The sequence below is a fragment of the Protopterus annectens genome, chromosome 1.part2, assembly GCF_019279795.1.
Source record: "Protopterus annectens isolate FY-2018-M chromosome 1.part2, PAN1.0, whole genome shotgun sequence".
NCBI lineage: Eukaryota > Metazoa > Chordata > Ceratodontiformes > Protopteridae > Protopterus > Protopterus annectens.
Window position 1 is genome coordinate 664,056,386 of NC_056727.1, and position 18,072 is coordinate 664,074,457.

Genomic DNA, 18,072 nt, shown 5'->3' on the forward strand with positions numbered 1-18,072 from the left:
GGCCAATATGGAGCAATGAGGATCACTTTGCTTTTTAACTGCTATGCTTTCTTCAGAAATTGGGAGATGAGGGGAAGAGGAGGATAAGCATAAAGTAGACCCGAGGGCCAATCATGGACTATAGCGTCTCCCGGTGACTGTCCCCGAGGGGTTATCAGGGCAAAATAGTTGCTGCACTTGAAGTTGGCTGGGGAGTCGAATAGATCACAGCAAGACTGGCCACAGTGGTTGAATATTTTTTTCCGCTATCACAGAGTTGAGGGACCACTTGTGAGGTTGTAGAATGCACCTGCCCAATTTGTCCGCTATCATGTTAGAGCTCCCAAGAATGTGCATTGCAGTCAGAAAGTGGTTGGAGGCTATCACCCATTGCCATATTCTTAAGGCCTCTCAGCATAATGGGTAAGATCTGGTGCCCCCTTGCTTGTTGATGTACCAGACCTCTGACATGTTGTCTGATTGGATCGCAATAGTCCCTGATGGAAGAATGGAATAAAATGCTTGCAATGCTAGTAGCACCGCCCTCAGTTTCAGAACACTGATATGCAAAAGGGCCTCTGTCTCCAACCATGTGCCTTGGACCGAGTTTCCCTGACATAGCTCCCCCCACCCCATTAGGGAGGCGTCTGTGGTCACCGTGGCTTTCAGCTGAGGGGGGCTGAAGGGGCAAGACTACTGCTGGGGATTTCGAGACGTCCACCAGAGTAAATCTTGCCTGTATCTCTGAGTTACACTTATCTGAAAAGACAAAGGATGTTGCAGAGGATACCACTGAGTGAGAAGTAACCACTGTAGGAGCCTCATGTGGAATCTGGCTAGATGAACAATGATGATCGAGGCTGCCATTGACCCCAAGAGTTGGAGTATAGATTGAGTGGGAGATTTGTGTTGACAGAGCAGTGGTTGAACCTGTTGCTTTATTCTTTGAAGCCTGTGGTCTGGAAGAGATGCTGTGCAATTTCTCGTGTCCAACAGTACCCTCATGAATTCCAAAGACTGGGCTGGGGTCATGTTGGACTTCTCCCAGTTTATAGTAATTCCCAAGCATTGTGCTGTAAGGAGAGTGTAGTGCAGGGCTTCTTCCAGTAGATGCTTGGTGGGGGCAGTGAGGAGCCAGTCGTCTAGATATGGAAATGCCTGGAATCCTTGAAGTCGCAAGTGAGAGATAACTACTGCCATGCATTTGGTGAACACTCTGGGGACTGTAGAGAGACCAAAGGGTAGTGCTCAAAATTGGTAGTGACTGTCTCCTATGTGGAAGTGGAGGTATCTCCTTGAGCATTTGTCCATTTTTTATGTGGTAATACGCATCTTGAAGATCTACAGAGCACATCCAATAGTCTTCTTCCAGAAGAGAAAGGATAGACTGAACCATGACCATCCGGAATTTCTCTGTTTTTACAAATTTGTTCATTGTGCTGAGATCCAGAATTGGTCTCCAGTTCCCTGTCTTTTTTGGCACTAAAAAGAACCTTGAGTAAAAAACAGATCCTATCTGGTCTGTGGGGACTGTTTGGATGACTATTTTTTGTAGCAGCTTTTGGATTTCATATGCTGCTGCTTCCCTTTGACTGGGTGGAACATCAGGTAACACTCTGGATGAGGTTGGACAAAGATGGAAGGAGATGTGATAGCCTCTAGATATTATCCGTTGTACCCAAGAATCAGTGGTTATGTTTCGCCAGGAAGCGGGGTACAAGGAAAAATTACCCCTGACTGCTTCCAGAAGTTAGCAGTCAGGCAACGCTTCAGGAGCGCTGATAGGGTTGGCCAGAGAAGAATGTTTGGGACCCCAGTTTTGCAGACCTGTTCTACACCGAAAGGGGTATCTTCCATTGGAGTTTCCCCCTCTGCCTCTAGGGGAGAACTCGGCATGTGCATCACGGAAAGAGCCCTGTGATCTCCTGTGCCACATTTTCCCACTCCTCTGATTTCTGGAGTAGAATCGTTAAGAAGTGGAGTGCCTGACACCAACGGCAGATAGGGTCTTGCCATCCTGTTCGCACCTTGCCAGGGTATCTTTAACTTTAGGGCCAAACAAAGAAGCGGCCTTGACGGGGGCATTCATGAAGGAAGCCCTAAAGGTGTCCGCAAAGTCACAAAGGTGCATCCAGGCATGTCGTCTGGTGACTATACCCACGCCTGCCACTCTAGCCACTCCTTCAGTTGTGTGAGAAATAAGACACAAGGAAGAATTGGAAATGGACTCTAGGGTGGCTATCTGAGAAGCTACAATGTCAGGGACCTCATCAGAAACAGCTCCTGCCAAGGTTTCGGAGAGTTGGTTGATGAGATCTATCTGGAGCCTCGTAAAGTGTGCCAAATAGTTCAAAGACCTTACAGCAAAGGTTGATGAAGCAAACACATGCTTATCTAAGTCTGTCTATCGCCCAGAACTCCTTGTTGGGTGGATGGAAAGTTTGGCTCTCTTCTGCCAAATCTTTCTTAGTTGTAGCCACCACCACCATGGCATCAACTGGAAGACTTTGTGACCATTGGGGATGCTCAGCTGGGGGTGATAAGATTTTATCATGCCTTTGCGGTATTGCTTCCAGGGAGTCAGGAGCCTTCCATGTGTGCTGCACGATGAGCTGGACAAGCTCATCAGCTGGCGGGGTAACCCAGGAGTTAGGGGGCCGGGCACGAAAGGCCTGCAGGAATATGGATTCTTCTCAGGAAGGATTAGAAGACTTCCAGTCACCCCGCTGTCTAAGAATCTCGAGAATGTCACCAAAGGACACCTCATCAGAGAGTGACTGTGGGTATCTTTCCCCATTATCAAAGTCCATATCTTCGGTCAAAGACCCCTCAGTGGAGTCCATGTGCTTCCTCTTGCATGAAGCTTTGCCGGGTACTTCCTCAGTGGGAGGTTCTGGGGAAGACTGCAAAGAGGGGGTCTCCTGAGGAGGAGAAACCCGAGGCCCTTGTGCCCAGTGTCCGGCAGTTGTTGCTTGTGAGAGTTGCGGCACAGAGTGCGGAGAGGATTCTGACATGTGGGGTTTGTCAGCAGAGGCAAGCGCCCTCTCCATGGCCTGGAAGGCCAGTCCACCCAAGGTGGGATGGGACCTTGGAAATGAGCATGACAACCTCAGAACCGGGGTCACACCCTGCCCCGACTAGCCGACCCCCAGACCAGGAGTCTCAAGAGGACTGTGAGGCATGAAAAAGGGGATTCCTGGAGGGTGCCATAGAAAAAAATCAGCATGGAACCAAGAATGCCCTTCCCCACGGCACAGCCACTGGCTTGAGAAGATCCCAATGCCCAGTGCATTGAGGGTCACAAGGACGACTCTGGTTCCAAAGTGAGAACCACTATTGGGGTCAGAGGGAGGGAAGCTGCTGTCGGAGTAATGGGCTTTGGTACTTGGGTGGAAGTCAAAGGAGGAGTGCACACTGGAGTTTGAGGAGATATACTTTCACCTGATGGAGGGAACATGGGTTTCGACAGTTGAGAGAGACCTCTGGCCACAAGCAAGTGGTCAACAAGCCGCAACACATCTTACTCGGAGAGGCTCCTGGTCAACCTCATAGAGAAACCTGAGGGCAATTCTGGCCTTTCTACAAAAGGACTATATTGGCTACCAGCAAATGGATCCAAGAAAGGAGAGTACTTGGTTCTTGCTAATTCAAGAGGTGCAGAGCACGGAAACGAGGATGGCGCCATAGAAGTCGAAGGTGTCTGCACCATAAAAGCAAGTGTAGGCACCGATGGGTATGGTGCTGTCAAGGAAAGTGTCTGCACTGGTATTAATGATGGTGCCAAAAAGGACTGCACCAAAGAGTATGTCACTGCCAAAAGTGACTGCACCATGGAGGATAGTAACGTCATACACGGGGCCAAAGGGGATTGTATCAACGGTGCCGAAGGGGACTGTACCTGCATGGATGGTGCTGGTAAGGGCTGCGACAGAACTGTCGGAGCCATAATTGTCTGCACCAGGAACTCTGGTGCCGGTGTCGATAAGGAAGACATGGCTGGAGTAAGAATCAGCTGGGGCGGTGCCCAGCCTGGAGCCAAAAGGGTCACAGGTGGCAGCACCGAAGTAGTAGTCATTTTCACCTTCTTATGAGTCGACTCCCTATGATCTCCAGAGGGAGATGAAGTGAGCGACCTTGATGAGGAAAAGGAAGAACGCCTCCTACAGGGTTTTATCAGGAGGGGCTGAGCCCTCCGACCCAGAGATAGCCTCACAGAAAGGAGATTTGAGAAGACCTTTCAGGATTAACTTGTTCTTTCTCTTGTTAAGAGTCCTGGTTGAAAAATTTCTATAAATCCCACACGGGGGATCCACAGTAAGGTGGGAGACATTCAAACAATAGACACATAAGTCATGGCCATCGGAAAGCGGTAACATATGGCCGCAATCCTTACACTGTTTAAAACCAACACTACTTTTCTTATCCAACATAATGATGTGGAGAAGTACAACAGTATCAAAAAGAAGAGGAAAGACTACCCAAAAGGGTAAGAAGAGAGAAGGAAGAAGAATTACCAATGATGGTAATGAAGGATTACCTCAAAGGTAAGAAAAGGGTAATAAAGGGAAACAGACTAAAGGGAGAGAATCTTAAGGATATGATAGCGTAGGAGAATAATACAAGAAACTGTATGAAAAACTTTAAAGTAGAAATGATATATAAACTTTCAAAAAATTATACACTTAGCTGAAGAGAGTGGCTTGACACGGCTGAACAGCAACGTGACAAACGAGATCTGGGGTAACAAAGAGCAGAGCATTCTGGGTAGGACCTTGGCTCGAGAGCTTTTGGCTGATGCAAACTTGATATATGGCTGGCTTGGTTCCAAGGATGGAACCGATAACCCATCAGTAAGGAATGAACGAAGATTAACAACATCAGATCATATATTATGGACAGAAGTAGGTTAAAAAATAAAAAAAGACAGCTGGGTGCAAAAATCCCAGGATAAAAAAGTGCCCATTCCTGGTAGGCACACTGGTATCAAGACTGGAAAAAATGACTATGTAGAATCCTTAAGATAAGGAAACATTCCTACAATGAGGTTAGGCCAGACTCAGGGGATACATGCCCCCCCCCCCCCCCACACACACACACACACACACTGTATCAGGAAGCAGTAGTCCAAAAAAGCCACGAAAACTGACAGGCCAGAAAAGAGCCATAAATACTATAGAATGGATTACTATGGATAAGAAAGAAATCATGTATTGTTTCTATTATGCAAAAAACCTAGAACATCAGGCTAGAAGATATACAAAAAGATTAAAAGAAAAAAATAGAGAAAATAAATATACTTGCACAAGAAAAACTGTCAAAGCTTCAAATGCAAATGTGTGTTTAATTAATATACCAGACTCATGAAAAATATTATATAGACTAAGAAACCTTGGGCTGTTTGGAAAAAGAAGTGACTGAGGAAGTGTGAAAATATAAAGAAGAAAAATCTAGAGATTCTTAAAAGGTATAAAAAGGAAACATGGACATGGAAAAGAAAGAGAGATATGATAATGTGCAATATTTATGCAAAGGGGAAAGCCAAATGAATCAATACAAAAAAAGCAGCTCCATAGATATTTGAACAGAAATATAGGCAAAGGCACCACGATAAGGATAATTTCACAATACAAAAAATAAGATCACAAAGGGAGAACATAGAACAGAAGATTAGTAAAGCAGAAGTTAAACAAATAGAAGCTGAAGTTATGGAATACCCATGAAGTGAAGGATTTGGTGTAGAAAGTCTAACCCAAGTTATGTCACATCATGATGGAACAATGAGTCCCCAAAGTAAGAAGAAACAAGACAAGTGGGATACAACTGAAGAAGAAATGTGGACATGGGGAAAGAAAAAGAGATTTAATATGGTGCAATATTTATGCAAAGGAGAAAGCAAAACTAATAAAAAAAAAAATTAGCAAAGGCATCCAGATATGGAACATTATACAATACAAAAAATAAGAAAACAAAGGGAGAACACAGAAAAGAGGATTAGCAATGGAGAAGTTAAAGAAACAGAAACTGAAGTTATGGACTATCTGGAAAGTGAAGGATTTAGTGTAGAAAATTTCACTCTGGTAACCTCACAGCATGATAGAAAAATGAGTCCCCAAATTAAGGAGAACTAGTAACGTGGGAAGCATCTGATCAGTTGCCATATGAAGATACTTTGAATTGTTTAGCAGAAAACCAGTACAAAAGTTCACAGTAAAGGAATCAACAGGAAACTGTGGCAACTCTGACACAGCCAATGTTGTGGAGTGATAGGCCAGTGAGATCCCACATGAAATAGCAACGGATGACACAGGATGAAGCAGATGAGGATATGTCCCAGGAAGCTTTCTGGAAGTTTCTGTAGAATGCAAATGAACACAATAATCAAGACTGTTCATAGAAATGTGTGCGATATAATAGAAGTAACTAGAATATATTATTGTGCACCTAAATTAATAACAGATTGAGTCTCACCACAAAAGCACAGGGCAGTAAGGGAAAGGAAAGGGAGAAATCAAATGCTATCATGGAAGTATCGAACAGAAAACTATAAAGCAATTAAGACAAGAAGTGTCACTGTTAAAAGAGTACAGAAGAGTGAACAGATCAGCAGAAATACTTAGAAAGATACATGTGATAAAAGCAACACACAGTATCAGAATAGACCAGGATCTATCACACTATTGCAAATAATAAACTACAGATATCATCACATAAAGAAAACTAAGAAGATATACAGACAAATAGAAAAGAAAAGTATAAAATAAGCAATTCATTGATGACTCAAAATGTTTTATAGAGAATTGGAAAACAAGGTAAAAGGAATAGAAACACCTCCAACAAATAAGACATTGACACATTTTGGAGAAATATTTATGAAGATCCTGTGGAGCATAACAAAGATGCCAAATGGATAGAAGGGGGGGGGGACAGTAAGAAGTTCAAATGTACAGGATATGAAACGTGATAAAGTAACTGCCAGAAAAATTGAGAAAATTAAATTAAGAAAAGCTCCTAAATAGAAAACGTCAGGCCCAAATGCAGTACCTAACTTATGACTAAAAGCATTAACATCTTTACACAAAGATTTAGTCCTGAGTAAGAACTAGTTATACACGCATCCTGAACAGACACCAACCTGATTAACAACAGGAAAAATGATACTCCTCCTCAAAAGTGAACCTGCAAGCTTCCTTAAAAACTACAGACAAATAACTTGCCTTCTGACAATGTATAAACTACACTGGAATTAATGCCGACACAATTTATAGTCATTTAGAAGAAAACTCAATCATGGCAATAGAACAAAAGGGTAACAAAAGAAAGTCATATGGAACAAAGGATCTTTTGGTGTTAAACTAAAGTTATAATGGAGAAGTGTAAAAAGGGGAAGAATCTTAAGTATGGCATAAATAGACTGCAAAAAAACATTTGACAGCATCCCACATTCATGGATTAAAGATTGCATATAAATGTTGTAAGATACTCCCTAAAGTAAATGCACAAATCCAAAACTCAGAGCTGCTGTTAGTTGAGGTAGGATACTCACGCTAAAACACTAGTAAAACTCAGTCCAAAAAGATGCGTGACTTTCCAATGAGCAATAAAATGAAAGTAGAAATTCAAACAAATAAATCAGAGTCTGAAGAAGCCTTTGGCGAAAGCGCTTACTCGTTTGGAATAAACAATTTGCTAACTTACATGGATTTATTTGTTTGAATTTCTACTTTCATTTTATTGCTCATTGGAAAGTCACGCATCTTTTTGGACTGAGTTATACTCCCTAAAGTGACCAATTACATTTTAATGACCATGAAACAGTGGCAAACCGCTTTGCAGCTAAGCCATGGTAAAGAAGAAATTATTATCCCAGGGATAAAAATTCAAAGGACGATACTGCAGGGTGACTCGTCACCACTGCTCTTTTTGTCTCATTCATAAACCATTAAGCTGTCTAGTAGATTAGGTCACAGTTACATTTTGGCTCCCAGAAAATAACATAGTGTAAAGACTACTCATCTTCTTTTTGTGGATGATTTAAAACTGCATAGTTCATCAGATAAGGAAATGAAAGCATAGCTACAAGTGGTCAAAACTTTCTCAGATGATATAAGAATGTCATTTGGTCTTGATAAATGTGAAAAGGTAACCTATAAAGCAGAAAAGCTACAACACCACGAAAATATCAGTTTTTGACAGGAATGTGATATAGCGGAACTTGAGCAGAAGGGAGTGTATAAATATTTGGGAAATGATGAAGGATCTACAATAAAACATGAACAACTGTGAATAAAATTAAGGAATATTTTAAAAGACTAAAATTAATACTGAAAACAGCCCTGACATCTATAAACAAAGTCCAAGCTATAAAACAATTTGCTCTTCCTGTTCTAACTTGGGGTGATTGACTAGCCCCATAAGGCAACTAACCCAGTATTTAACTATGAATTTATGCCTATGAACTATGAGCTCAACAAAGTCCCTGTTATATCCCTGCCCACTCTAATCCTGCCCACTAACTTCTGCTCAGCAAGGTAGAGTAGGTTTGCTTTTACCTTCTTCTCTTAGGCCAGTGAGTGGCACTTCGTGCATCCGGTTTCATCACAACCAAAATGAGCAACTCAGTGCAGGAAAAAGCTAAATTTGCAATGAGACTGAGCATTTTGTTTTGACTACAAAGTAGACAGAAAAGATGCAGATTCATTTTTTATAACCCATCTGTGTATAGTGCACATATGCATCTAAAAGCAACTGTAACTCACAAAAGGCAGGAAGGAAGAAAGAAAGTCATAGATTTTTTACATTCCTCATTTATATCTCATAATCCCTTATTGCATAAAACTTTCTCCATCATCTTCTAACTGATTCACTTTGGCACAGCTTGTGTCTCTGAATTATGCCTGAGATTGTGCTTATGTAAGACTGGTGTACATACCTGGTGTGCTTGTATGCAACAGCTATGAATACTACTACCCAAGGTCTCGTGCTTAGGCATTGCTACAGGCACACACACACAAAATAAAGAAGACAGAAATCCTTTAATCAACCATATAGGTTATGTACTAGTAACAATAATTTCAGAAAAATATATAAGAAACAAACTAAATTTATTTTGTAAGTTTTATATATTACTGAGTCCAAAAAAAAAAAAAGATGTAATGTAAAGTAAAAATGCAGGAAGAGAGTGCAGTGCAAGGCACAAAGAGTATTGAGAATGCCTGTTGATCAGAAAAGCTTACAATTCGAGTCAAAAGCATTACCTTTAAGCTAGAGACAGGAGCAAAAGGCAATATTTTGTCACATCTCTCATTTAAAGTATTGAAGTTGCCAGACACTGTGTAAATTAGCATGTGACTGTTGGACTTTTATATGGTCAACTATTTTTCCTTTGGGGTGAGTCTCTTCTTTTGTACAATTTATTCATTAAAATGACAGTTTCAGTAAAGAAATGTGTTATGTGGTGACAACAAGGCATACAAGACGTAATCTTTATGTACTGCTCCACCTTTGAAAATATTTCAAAAGAAACCTTTTCTTTTAAGTATTATATAAAGCTTGTGAATAAGAGCAATAAGCAAACTGAAGAGTCAGGATGGTGCAGGGGATGAAAAGGGAAAAGCCCCTTCCCCAATGAATAACATAATTAACCCACTCCCATACCTGTTTTTTACAATCATACATCTGCGGTGGTGCAGTGGTAACATTGTTGCCTCACAGCAAGAGGTTCTCCCGTTCGATTCTCAGCTGGAGTGCGGGGAGTGCCTTCTGTGTGGAGTCTGCATGTCCTCCCCGCGGTTGGGTGGGTGTTCGAAAGACATGCGTAAATGGGCATGCCTTCGTTGAAGGTTAAAAAAGGTCGAGCTGGCACCTCGGCGTTTGTGAAAATCTACTACCAATCATTAGCGGACAGGAGTTCCGCTGTGGCGACCCCTAACTGGGAAAAGCCGAAAGACAAACAACAACAACTATGGTACATAAAAAGCTACAGTGTGAATAAAGTCCCTTATTTGTTCTCCTTTGGAGTAAAACCTAAAGAAGGTTTGCCACTGGCCAGTTCCTCTCTGCCACATCATTGCCAGGGCTTCATCAAATGTGGGGTCTTCAGGAGGAGGGTGAGAAAACCTCCCATTCATTGAGATCTATATCTGGGGAGAGATACTCTGAAGTGCTTCTTCTTGCACTGTCTCTTCCTAGGAGGGCTTGGGGGAGGAGACTTGTCCAAGCTATCATGAGGAGTGCGCAGCCCAGACCTCAGCAATTCTTTCTTAAATGGTCCTCTGTCCTGTGAGTGCAAGTCTGATGTGACATGCATCTAAAATTCTCAAGTTTCAGTGATGTCTATAGGTGGAACTAGTGGAGCTTTTACCTGTTCCTGAGCAACGATCACCTCGGATCTCCTCTGTATCATTCTATTAACTAAATGACTCAGGGTAGAAGCCATTAGCACTGAAGGACGAACATCAGCACTGATTGACAGCACTAACATTCATGGAATCAAGGTCACAAAGGAAGACTTTGAGAATGAGAGGGTCGAAAGCCAAGAGCATCAACATTAACAATGGCCCCAATAAATTAGGGGCTGGAGTTGGCACCAAACTCTTGGTGCCAAGATCTTCAGACACAGTAGGAGATAAAATAAAATAAATAGAGCAAGGCAAAACCAAAATGCAGGTGGTACGATACAAAATAACTTTAATAAAACAAAGCAAAATAAAACAAAATGAGCACTTTCATACTTCACCAAGTACTTCATCAGATCTGCTGATGGCCAAGGGCAAGGCCAAGGGCATCAACATCAAAGAAAAAAATCTTTTTTGATACTGAGAACATCAGCATGGACTCTCTCACTGGTGGCAAGGTTTCCACATCTAAAACAGGGCTAAGAGAGGGACAGTAAGGAAGGTAGTTTAGGGCTCTTCTCGAGCCACCCTGGACACTAAGGGGGTCAAGACAGCACCATACTGAAGCTAAGCCTTCACAAATGCCACCATCATCATGTCCCAGTCCAGCAGTGTAAGGTTCTAGAAGGAAGAACAAAATGATGCAGCCTATTTCAGACACGAGAATAGACATTAGGAAAGCTCCTGCTTTGAGTAGGAGCTCCCAGTTCTCCTGTTCACAAAGCAGTTGGTGGGACCCAATGACTTGTGTCTGGGGGAAAAGACAATCTGGATGGAGTGGTCAACAAGGAAGCTCCTGGTTGAGGTGCAATAAATAGTCCACCTGGGTACCTTTGCTGGAGAGAATTGGTCTAAATGGATATGTCAGTGTTGTTCACTCTTCTTTTTTGTTTCAGAATGATGTTATTTGGCTTTGTCCAGTTGTTTATCCTCCTTTTCTTTTTCTTTAAAAGTATACAACTTGAGCAATCACTTAAGCATAAATTGATTACATCTGTCTAACAAAGTATGAGAGCTGAAGTTCTTAAATAATGGTCAGCCAGCATCCAAATGCCCTACCCCAAGACACATGACTCGCATGTTGTGTGGATCTTGTAGAGAAATTTTATGTCCAACTGCCTCCACTTCTTAAATCAGGAGTCACTGGTATCCTCTGACACTAGGCTAGCTGGTATAATGCTTTAAACCTTGATTTCAAACTACATGGAAACCACAAATAACAGCCAATCTACAATCACTTAACTTATTATAAGTATTCAAAAGGGAAGGAACTTCAATGTGTTATTTTTTTTTTATTTTTTTAAACAAGGGATGGGGAGGGTAAAAGAAGGGAAAACTTAAAAGCAGAAAAATAATTTAGAACTATAATAAACTTAGCAGTCAAACTCCTGACAATAATTTAACTCTGAAAATGTCAGACAAGCAAAACAAGGACTAACTTATCTGAGGTAATAACTACAGAAAAACTTTCAAAGCTTGAGCGAAGTTCAGAGACACTGAAGCCACAATGGTGGCAATAAGAAGTGGAGTTTCACAGGGGAGCAAGTGTATTTAGGATAGATAAGGAACTCAAATTAGAAAAGAGTTGTTGTTGTCGTGAGGCAAGGCAACATGGTGAACAGACAACCAGTTTAGTTTCCAGACAGGACCAGCTTAAGATGGAAGTACTTGAGTTACACGATTTTGAACCAGATAAAAAGGTTCAGTAAATGTGTGTCTTTTAAGGTAACTTTCTCTCAGTGGAGGACTTGTGCAGTGTATGATAAGGAGAAGAAAAGAAAAAAATACAGCTGAAAATGCTTCATTGGTAAATGTATACCTAAAATCAGCAGTAGGAAAGAACTATAGCACACATGACAGATCAATGTTGTCTGCCATTATGAATGAAGTATATGACATCATCTCAAGGTGATCTCACAAGGAGATAGATGGAAAACCTAGAAAAAGAGACCTCAGATATGATGAAACGAGATGATGAAACTTATGTTTTAGTAACTACTTGAAGATTTATCCAGAATTAAATTCAGACAGTAATGCCTAATATGTCATATGAAATTACTAAACACAAATTTATAAATGTATTTCCAACCATCATAAATCAAAGGGAAAACAATTAGTCATTTGTAATCTAAATTAAGGAACAGAAACAGATAATACTTAACCAGTAGTAATCTGATGTATAATGCTTCCTCCCGATGCATTGACAAAGTTGTTAGTGCCTGGTAAAAGCAACTTGCCACGTTGTGTGTTGTTTCCAAGGCTATAAAAAATAGTTTCATTGTTTCCCAGTAAGAGAGATGGCAGTGCCGACTGAAAAAATTCCATGGTGAAAGGTCCTTTGGGTAAAAGGTTTGAATGAGTTCTGGCAAACAAAGAGTTCACACTCCATTTATCTGTCTCTTCATCGAATATCAACAGCCACAGTCTTTTATCAGTAAAGTCACATGTATTACACACCTTAAGTAATACTCCAATTTCAGGTGGACGTGAACCCGAAGAAACAGTAAGAATATTGACAGTAGACTGTATAGGCAATTTTAAAATGTTCAAAAATTTTGTAGAATTTGCAATTTTAGAAAAGGAAGTACCACTGGCATTCCCCAGATACAGTTCATGTGTGGTCCATACTGCTATTACAGTAAATTTCTTGGAGCCCTAAGGAAAACATCAGAAACTTATTTTAAAACCAAGAACTAGAAACAAAGCAGTTTCTGTTTTACGCATCTAATTAAATCAGCAAGTAATAAGCATACTCCAGCAGGTCAAAAACTAAATTCAGTAATAAATAAATTCAGTAACACCCCTATAACTGTTTTTGAGTAGAATATACTCTGGATCCTATAAAGTTATTACTGACAACAACAGAACATAAGACTAGAGTCTTTACACATTTTTAAAATAATGTGAAACATTATCCAGACAGTTTTATTAAAGCTGCAATAGGTGCAGTGCTGCAGATGGGATGTGCAAACTTGTATTTTTGCATTTTTCAGCTATGAAGCTTTCTGATGATTGGCATTACAGCCATACGTTAGTAAAACAGCACAGCAAAAATATTTCCTGCACAAATCAGATCTGCTTTACCATACATGTGAAATACAGCTATTCCTTCCTATCTAGCAATGCTAATGGTGAACTCCACTGCACACAACATGCAGATATAATTAGAATAATAAAGCAACTGACATACATACTCAGATATGAAATTGCAAATGATAGTATTTCATGAAAGTGGAGTGAATCATGCTCCAGTGAAGACATTATTACTTAGTTTTCCTTTCTTCCTTCCAGAGAGGTTTACGCAGTCTGACCCTCACATTTCAGAGACATAAGTGATACATCATTCACCAGTCTTGTTGCTAGATTATTTTTTATTAATTTATAAAATTAACCCATCAGTATCATCTGCCATTGCTGAGAAAAAGTTCATTGACTCTCTTACAGAATGCCCCCCAGTACTCCTATAAGGCATTACACATCATAAGATATCAGCTGCTATAAGGTTGTCAAGAGTGCAGAGGCATTCATGTATTTTTATATTCAAATGGTGAACACAGAAAAATGCAGCTGTACAAGGAAGCTGATCAACAGAGTTAGCTAAAAAGATACTCTTGCAGTACAGAAGACTTATAGGCTTTCTTCTGCTCATATTTATTCTCTTGAAAGTCTTATAAATTTGTTGCCCAAACTGGAGGAAGTGCTATAACCAATTATTTTTATTACTCTTTGTGATGTTAAGATTTGTACTGGGTGTGATGAGGATGGACAGGATTAGGAATAAGTATATTAGAGGGTCAGCCCAGGTTGGAAGGTTTGGAGACAAAGCCAGAGAGGCAAGATTACATTGGTTTGGACATGTGCTGAGGAGGGATGCAGAGTATATTGGGAAAAAGATGCTAAGGATGAAGCTGCCAGGTAACAGGAAAAGAGGGAGGCCTAAGATAAGGTTTATGGATGTGGTGAGAGAGGACATGCAGGTGGTTGGTGTGACACAGCAAGATGCAGAGGACAGGAAGAAATGGAAACAGTTTATCTGCTGTGGCGACCCCTAACCGGAGCAGCCGAAAGAAGCAGAAGAAAACTGCTTGTTGTACTCTTTAAACATATACCTGGGATTCATTAACAATCGCGTATGCTTTGTGTTAAACCTACAGGATTTAAGCGCGTTAGCTAGATGAGCAACAGCACTTACTGAATATGCACTCTGCTCATCACGCTTAGACATTTACATGCACCTTATGGTGGCTAGCAGAAGTGCTGGAGACCAAGAAAAGGTATACAAGGAAGCACAAGTACACAGGTAAACAAAACTACTTACCTGTAATCAAACCTATAATGCGAGCACACAAGGAGAGCTTGGGTGGTGCAGTGGTGTAGGGCTTAGTGCTGTCACCTCACAGCGAGAGGTTATCTGGTTCAATTCTCAGCTGGGGTGCCTTCTGTGCAGAGTCTGCATGTCCTCCCTGCATTCATGTGGGTTCCCTCTGGGTGCTCTGGTTTCCTCCCACATTCCAAAGACATGCATCTGGTGCTTTTCTCTCTGGGCCTCTGCTGAAAATGGCCGCTGCCCCATTCAGCCTTTTCCAATAAACAAATGTTAAATAAATAAATAAAATATGAAGTAAGGGCAAGTTGGTTACAAGAATTAACAAGCAGGGGACTTTAAATTGGGAGAATGTACACAAACTACAATGGTAATAGTGCAGACATAAGTGGGAGGGGAAAAAACAGAGAAAATGTAGTGAGATAATGCAGTCAAATTATGTCACAAAGACACAGTTTAAACATAAATACTTCCATACTGATGTAATAATAATTAATTTTGTTCAGAATTCTTGACCCACGCACTTAACTACCAGACATGCTAACTAACAGTGGATGTGAGCAGGACAGAAAGCACCATTGTAACAAAGGGGAGTAAATGTGATATTAATGTTGATAACGTGCTGAGTTGAGATAACAGCAAGTGACAAATGACAATAAAGATATGATGACATTTCAATCCGTTTGTAAATGGAGTACATCTATTACATGATTTTACTGGGCATGCTCACAAGAAATTATAGGAAACACTGCCATAACAGCATGTAAATAACACAAACACAGTGCAATGGATCTTTCCACAAATAACTGAAATTAATATGTGAAGTAAGAAAGGACATGTATTGATAACGTGTACAATATTAATTTGTCAGAATGATGACAAGGAGGTAACTATGCTAATGCTCACATAGCTATGAGCACTGCAATATCAATGTTTGTTGAACAAGGAAGCTGTTTCTGTTGTTTTGTACACACACTGTTCCAGAATTGAACCACATTCTATCTTTGTAGGTATGCTGTACAAACCATTACTGAATGCATGTGCTGGAGGAACACTCACAACACAACATACACAGAACAATTGTTTCACTGCCAGGAAATTCCAAAATGACTTTATATTTGTTTGTCCAAAGCAAAAACTTATAAAAATAACTTGATACAGTATTGGCTGTATAACGTCAGTACATTCATATACTGTTGAACTTTGATGGAATTGAACAGCAAGCTATGTATGTCCACAGCACACACTCATCACAGTAGAAATCTTAACACATCTGTGAGACTCGACCTCTATAAAGTAATTAGATCATATGACTGGGTTGCAATACATTTATTTAAGATAAAATGGATGGGGAGGCTTCTCCTACTGTAACTGCACACATTATAACAGTTGTGAATGTTATTCTTGTATAACAGCATAAGGGCGCACAATGATTACAACCACTCAATGTGGGTTTCAAACACCTGACTATGCGATGACAGTAGACATGACATTGTGAAGAATGAACACACCATAGTGCAAGTGTTGCTAAAAAGTTTAAATATTTGGGTATTTGAAGCTGTGACTCATGTTCTTGATGAAGAAAAATGTGTGCCTGTAATTTCTTTAAAATACTGTTGCTATATGTCTGTCACACAGTATTGCCTGCTGCTAAGCATATCCAAACACATGTGATATGATGTGTACTGCAGCTGTCACTGTGATGTGAGAATGGCAATCATGCACAATGTGTTGATAATCACAGATTCAACACATGCCTTATTAAAGCAACAGCATACAGAACATTGTCTCATTTCATCATGACATGGGAAAAGCCTTAGCATTTCTCCTAGGAAAGCCTAATTTCATTCAAAGTATCATCACTATCCAATAAAGCATTTCTGTGTGAAAAATGAGCAGTTATTCGTAGAAAAAGAATCCTCAGATATACATGTACACAGCAGGGTGACAATGTCACCTACATGTACATTCACAGCCATACTATCACAAGTGACTGTAAGAAGTAATGGCTGGATTTGAACTGACTACTATGATCACAAGGTATAGAGCACTGCCTGAATCACAAGCACCACAGCAGATGCTGGCTTACAATTGTGACAGTGCAGATTTGAATGGGTGATATCACCATTGTTTAATATGGTGATGCTCTCCTAAAAAGGAAAGAAGGTGGTTGAAGAGCACAGTAACAATTCACAGCTGCACATCCTATATGCATTAGCAGCCTTCTCTAACTAACACAACAGAAAAACATAGTCACAACAGTCAACCATTGCTAAATTCAAGCCACCTACCTGTTTAATTACACAGTCTAGAAAGCACAACAGCCAGTGCTACAGGATAATTCATTTTACAACTGTGATTTAGTTTATTTTTGAAAGCATATTGTAACCATTTTATTTCCAAAACCTGGTAATGCCTGGGGTTAATAGAATTTATAGGGTAGCCCTCTGCCAGTGAAAATACACTTTCTAAATGGAACTTTACATAAGGGGTGCTGTCACAGGGCCAACTGTACATGACAGTACAAAAGGTCACACTATTTAACCAGTGCTGGATTTCAATTCCCTATCTATCTAGGCACACAATCTAAAGAACACAATTTTAGCCACAAGTGGTATAGCAGTCTGACTTTTACACTAATAGACTGCACTTATGAAGGCATGACCTCATCAGTGTGGTTTATAAGTTCATAGTTTCATAGGTAGGTACTAGGCTATCGGCCCAAGGGCCTACATAAGCCTAGCCAACAAGGTTCCAGGGCTTACGCCACCCAAGAACGTTATTTTCCTGTGCCACTGTTGAGCAGAGACACAGAAGTGATCCCCAGGGTGAATTTCCTATTTCCCATCCACTCATCAAGATTTTTCTTGAAGGACTGATATCAGAGTATAGGCAAAGAGAAAGAAATAGGGGGCCCTAAACAAAACACCATCACTGGTAGAGTTTTTAATAGAATCTTGAACAGAAGTCGCCATTAAAAAAAGAATAATTAGTAGAGCATATAAAATATTGCATAATAACTATAAGAATCAATCAGAGGTTAGAATGGATTGGGAAGAGAGACTGCATAAGTAATTCACAAAGAAACAATAGGATGATATATGTATGTCTCCCAAATATACATCAAAATCTAGAAGATTTTGGATTTTTGCTTGGAAATGTTTACATTGATATTTTTATACCTCAAGTAGACTCCAGAGAATTTTTTTCTCAGGTAGACAGCAAATGTTGGAGGTGTGATGGGGAAGAAAGAGGTAATTGGGAACATATTTTCTAGGAGTGTGGTGAGTTGGTGGACTTCAAGGATTCCCCGCGGGGTGCACTGTCGGAGTTGCTGGATGGGCAGATTGGTGTGATGAGGGAGATGATTTTTCT

General features: G+C 40.5%; 1 protein-coding gene across 1 annotated transcript in view; it reads right to left on the reverse strand.

Annotated features, from left to right (window-relative positions):
- Positions 1-13,401, reverse strand: part of CATSPERE (catsper channel auxiliary subunit epsilon) — a 207,788-nt gene extending 194,387 nt beyond the window's left edge. The window contains exons 1-2 of the mRNA XM_044060190.1: positions 13,396-13,401; positions 12,536-13,028 (exon numbers count right to left, since the gene is read on the reverse strand). Coding sequence (XP_043916125.1) covers positions 12,536-13,028; positions 13,396-13,401 — 499 coding nt within the window. The remainder of the gene's footprint in view (positions 1-12,535; positions 13,029-13,395) is intronic.
- Positions 13,402-18,072: the final 4,671 nt, after the last annotated feature.